This window comes from Charadrius vociferus, unplaced genomic scaffold (genome assembly GCF_000708025.1).
Source record: "Charadrius vociferus isolate BGI_N301 unplaced genomic scaffold, ASM70802v2 scaffold917, whole genome shotgun sequence".
Taxonomy (NCBI): domain Eukaryota; kingdom Metazoa; phylum Chordata; class Aves; order Charadriiformes; family Charadriidae; genus Charadrius; species Charadrius vociferus.
The window spans coordinates 532,864-537,904 of record NW_009649175.1 but is presented as its reverse complement, the minus strand read 5'-3'; the positions used below and the strand labels follow the sequence as shown (position 1 = coordinate 537,904).

The window sequence follows — 5,041 nt, the reverse complement described above, 5'->3', positions numbered from 1 at the left end:
AGTCCTTGCAGTACTGCTCCCTCCTGGGGTTCCAGGCTGAAACTTAAGTAACAGTGCACACCGTTAAATAGGAAAGGAACAGAAAAAGAGGAAGCCAAGACCACACTCCAGGCTATGGGATCTGTGGCCAGTTGTGAGCCTGGCTCATCATCCCCCCCAGCTCCTTAGCGTGCCATGGAGATAGGTGGGAGGAAGCAGCAGGGTCTACCACACCAGTTCCCAGCTGGTCATGCACAGAATGGTGCCACTCAAACAGATCATGATGAATAGCCCACCGCTCTGTCCCTCTGCATCACCTTCATCTGGCTTTCATCAAAAAGAAAACAAAACAGAAATGAACACACACAACCCCTGCACTCACAGTGGGAAGCTGGAGGCTTTGCTCAGCCTGTCTCGCTCCTGCCTGAGCTACTCAGGCACCAGGAGTACCCGCCTGCCCCATGAGTGGGCCACTGCTATCACGCGTGTCCTCCACAGGCGTCTGGTTAGTGTGCACCACAATTGTGTTTTCATCTACAAGCTCACAGGCAGGATTGGTGAACGCTGAGAGTGGCAGTGTGATGCGCTGCATTTCACGCTCGTAAACTTTCTGGTCATGCTTTTCCTTCAAGTCTTTCCCCCTACATTAAAAAAAAAACAAACAAAACAAACATATATGTGCATGGAGTGCCTGCTACTGCTTGGAGGCAGAGTCTCAGTAAAGGTGATATAGTAGAAAAGAAGGGACCCTGCTCTTTAAGAAACAGATGTTGCAGCTACATACAAAGGGCCCAAAATATTCCATGCTGTAAGCAGAGGACCCCATCTGAGCACCTTTAAAAAACAAGCAGCCAAGTGAAGTTTGTCCCTCCCTCATAAACTGGCTTCTTCACTAACATTGCTACAGCTGAATGATGTCTGTAAAGCCAGGCTACCCCTTCAAACCACGGAGCTGACAAGTGTTTCCTTACATCTTACAGTCCCACAGCATTGCCTGGTGCAGGTCCTGGGGAGCAGTGAGAGCACAGAGCCCACTGCTGTGCAAACAAGCCTCCATAACCTGCTTCATCTGATAGACCCAAGTACCAGAGGTGGTGACAGATTGTGCCTTTTGTTGCAGCAAACAAACCTGTACAGCAAATTAAGCTGTTACTGAAAGTATTAAAGCTTACTTCAGAGCTGGCCCAGCCTTCTGTGGCTGCAGCTAACAGCTTAATACCACAACTAGCTCCTTAAACCTACCTCACGCTTCAGCCTGTTGCTAAGGGAGGCGACACCTCTGTAATTTGTACTGAGGAAGAACTTTAAAAATGGCTGGCATTAATAGCATGTTGTCTCCAGAAAAGCTATGTATATGAAAAACTACTAAACCGATTAAAGGTTTCTTACCACACCTACCCAAACCTGCCAGCTTGTACATACAATTTTGAGAGCAAGGCAAGAAGAGAGCGAGACAATAAACCTGCACTACACCTCTGCTGTGAGCTCTCTGGGACTGAAGACACAAAACTGCATTTGGACCAAGATCAACATCGGTCTACTGCTTCTTCCTGCAAGACAGGAGCAAGGTGGGACAGGCACCACTCACTCCTCCTGGGGCTTGTGATCCCAACCAGGCAGAGCTGCTGGGGTTTCCTGTCAGCACATAAGCATTTTGGCTGCTTTTCAAAGCTGCCTACAAGCGTGCAGCAGTGGCTGCCGTTCCTGCCAGCACACGAGACAGCATTCTCTGAAGTGACACCTCAAACCAGATCCCTCGACAAGCAGCGCTCTGTGTTTTGCCCCTTATGTAACACTCCTCCCTCTGTTTTCTTTTTTTCCCTGTCGGCATTTATTATAAACACTTACATAAGGACATGTCCCAGCTTGGGAAAGGGCTCCTTCTGCTTGGCTGTGTCAGACTGCTGTCAAATAGCCAAAATACAGAACAAACCCTCCCAGAGGAGGGAGCCTGGGCCTTCGCTTGCTGCAGCAACAGTCACCGCTATTTGTTCATCCTGCCCTGTCTCTTACAGCTAAGCTGGCTTGCTATTACCACTAACCTCAAGCACTGCTGAGCCACAGAAACATTTCTGCCCTAACACAGTGAAGTGGCTGAACAAATTAGAACTTAAGTGTCAATCAAAACTGAGTTTAAAGTATACAGGAGCTTTGGTAAAATGAACTCTGACCAAAAAAAAGTGCTACTTGATATTGAGCTTCATAGGATACAATGCGTGAGTGGCACACAATTTGCCAATTGTTTTTCTTCTAAAGCTAGACTAGAGAAACCAGGGGAACAGGTGGCCTGCTAGAAGGATTGTTCTCTTTCTGATCACAAAATAAACTTCCTGTGAGGGCACCTGGGATCTGATCTCTCCAGCTCTTACGTAAAATTCAGCTCCCCTGAATGCATCTGAGAAAGCCACATCAAAGAGCGTGTGCATGTACACACAAAAAACCCCCAAAAATAAAGAGAGCAGTTTGAAATTTTAAATGGGACAAAATACCACATTGATGGGTGAAATGGAGAAGAATGGGATTAACTCTTAAATAGCTGTTTTGTCAGTGTGGCAAGCAAAACTCTTGCACAATGTGCCACATCAAAACATATGCTTCTATCTGCCCTTTTCATTAGGGTCTGGTTCAGTCTGCAGGTGCTCAGACATTCCCGCTCTATATAGGTTGCTTCATGCCTACACCAGCTTTTGGACAAAGGAGAATAGCCACTGACCTCTTATAGATGTATCCCAGGACAATGCCAGCTCCAATGGCAATGATTATCACCATCATGATCAGCCCAAGCACATACCCTGCGAAGAGAAAAAAGAAAGAGGCAAAATTAGAGGTAGCAGTTCCAGCTATAGCATTGCTTTCAGAGCCTCAAAACACATCCATCCTGCCAGAATTACAGGAATGGATCCATCACAGGATCCTGGGTTTGTACCTAGTGTCCCTAAGTCCTTCTTTTCTTTGGAGTTCACCTGCACTCTCTGACTGATCCCAACGATGGGCTGCACAGCGGCTGCCTCGCTGCGGGAGGGCAAGGTATCAGCCGGTTCAAACACCTGGTCGACCTCCTGAGAAGTACCAACTTCTGCTGTGGGGACTGGGGCTGTGGCAGCTGTAGCATCTGTTGAGAGGAAAAACAGACATACAAAATACAAAGGATTGACGAGTACTTCAAAACAACACGTGCCTTGCGAGTGGGACAGATCTAGACTGGCATCACTGAACCGCCTTCGAAGTACACTGACAAACACTTGTTCCCTCTCAAGTTCTTGCCAGAAATCCTACCCAGGCAGACAAGAAATGTACTCCTCCTCCCACTTTCCTTTGACGTGAACCTATTTAACTAAGAGTGCAAGGCACCACCACAGACAACTCAGCCAGCAGAACGAAACCCAGGTTCAGGGCATGAGTCCAGGGGATGCACAATGACTTCATTTAGTGTATAGATCGATGCGCAGGCTGCGGCTTCAATCATGCTGAACAGACATGAACGAGACAATAAGAATCTCCATCCCAAATCTCCCAGGAGCCTATTTATGCTCTTCTGCCTCAATCTTCCTGACACAGGAAAGTTTGACAGAAGGAGACTCCAGTTGGTGCGAAAACAACCTGGGGACATTCTTCTTACCCAGCCCCTCTTTGCAGCCGTGCAGCAAACTCCTCTAGCATGATGGACAGGCTAAGTCAGAGCAACACTGTAGGCAGCACAGCCACTGATTAGTGTAAGTACAGCAAGTTCCTCCTCAGCCAGAGCCCAAACAAAGGTTCATAAGGATGGACGCTCATAGCACAGACTCCTTCCCAGCCCTGTGGACCCTTTATCAACAGCACTGAAAGGTTTTCAAGGAAGCTCCTTCTATCAGGACACAGTTAAAATGGAAGCTGTAGCACAGTAAAAGCTGTGACAGTGGAAAGTAGGTATCTATCACCTGTCTGAAAGAAAATCCCCCTATTTTTTTAAATGCTATGCACAGTATGCATCCACACCTGAAAACCCTCGCCACTTGGATGTCACCCCACAGCTGACAATAGCTCCATGTGGATTTTCTATCTGCAGCCATTTTGAGTCCTCAGTGGAATGTGAAATGGAAGCACAGAAGGGGGGTTAGGGACAGGAAATCAGGGTCTCCTGCACTGCACGGTGACTTTACGTAGGGTCAGCCAGAGAAACTGAACTAAGGGGAGCTGCAGGACATGACTACAATAAAAAGGTGCCCACTCTGAGACACAAAAATAGCCAAACCCCTAAAGATACAAATAGTATATTGCCTGAAAGGTCAGGTAACTCTCCTGATCCCAAAGCTCCAGGGCTGTTTTGAGTAAGGGTCTTTGCAGCAGAACACTTGTTTTGCTTCATTTGCCAAAAAAAAAAAAAAAACCCAAAACCAAGCAAAATGAAGAAAAGGAGAGGGTGTATGAGTGGGGGAAAGTGTTTACATGCAAGGATAGGAATCCTGAGAGACAGTGGAGTGCGTAAATCTTGATGGGCTCAGAAATAAGTAAACAGTTCAAAAAAACCAAGTGGCTACTTCGGCCTCAGTCAATACTGACATCTCGTCTCCCTGAGACAGGCTTCAGCTACAGCTCTTCTCTTGGCAAACTGTTTCCCACCCTGACTATCCAGGAGGAATGCAGTGTTTGGGGTTTTCCGATTCTCACTATCCTCCCTTCAGTTCTCATTTTCTCCAAGTTCTTTCCTTCCACCCAAATCCACCCTGGCACTCATTTAGCAGCAGGACACTTGTTTAGACCGGAGTAATATGCCCCACAGTAATAGCCTACCAACACCTCTGCAGTTCCTAAATGCCCAGACCGCAGCCTTTTTCAACACAGCTGAACAGCCCTATAGTGACTAGCGAAATAGAGGGGGGGACGGGGAACGCGGCTTTGCACGGGCCTTTTCTGGCACTAATGGAAAAGCTTTTAGGGGCGGAGCAAGGCACAGCTGGGAGGCAGATGTGCACACGCAGGAAGGGAGCCCCGGGTACACTCTGTTCCTGGGGGAGGGCAGTGGGTGCTGCCATAGCCCGGGGTTGTTTGTGCGCGGCGGGACGGACACACACAGCCCCCC

General features: G+C 47.9%; 1 protein-coding gene across 1 annotated transcript; it reads right to left on the bottom strand.

The window, feature by feature from the left end:
* PIK3IP1 (phosphoinositide-3-kinase interacting protein 1) lies at positions 1 to 3,639 on the bottom strand. The gene is made up of 4 exons (XM_009888608.1): positions 3,599 to 3,639; positions 2,906 to 3,198; positions 2,693 to 2,771; positions 1 to 620 (listed from the first exon to the last, which is right to left on the bottom strand). Exons 1-4 carry the CDS (start codon positions 3,637 to 3,639, stop codon positions 413 to 415), a joined length of 621 nt encoding a protein of 206 aa, XP_009886910.1. The 3' UTR covers positions 1 to 412.
* Positions 3,640 to 5,041: the final 1,402 nt, after the last annotated feature.

What these genes read in the sequence shown, in the direction of transcription:
- PIK3IP1 (XM_009888608.1), bottom strand. Translation starts at nt 3,639, where the DNA reads ATGCTAGAGGAGTTTGCTGCACGGCTGCAAAGAGGGGCTGG. An exon ending in CGGCTGCAAAGAGGGGCTGG is followed by an intron (nt 3,199 to 3,598) that starts GTAAGAAGAATG and finishes TGTACTTCGAAG; the next exon opens with GCGGTTCAGTGATGCCAGTC. An exon ending in CTGGGATACATCTATAAGAG is followed by an intron (nt 621 to 2,692) that starts GTCAGTGGCTAT and finishes TTTTTAATGTAG; the next exon opens with GGGGAAAGACTTGAAGGAAA.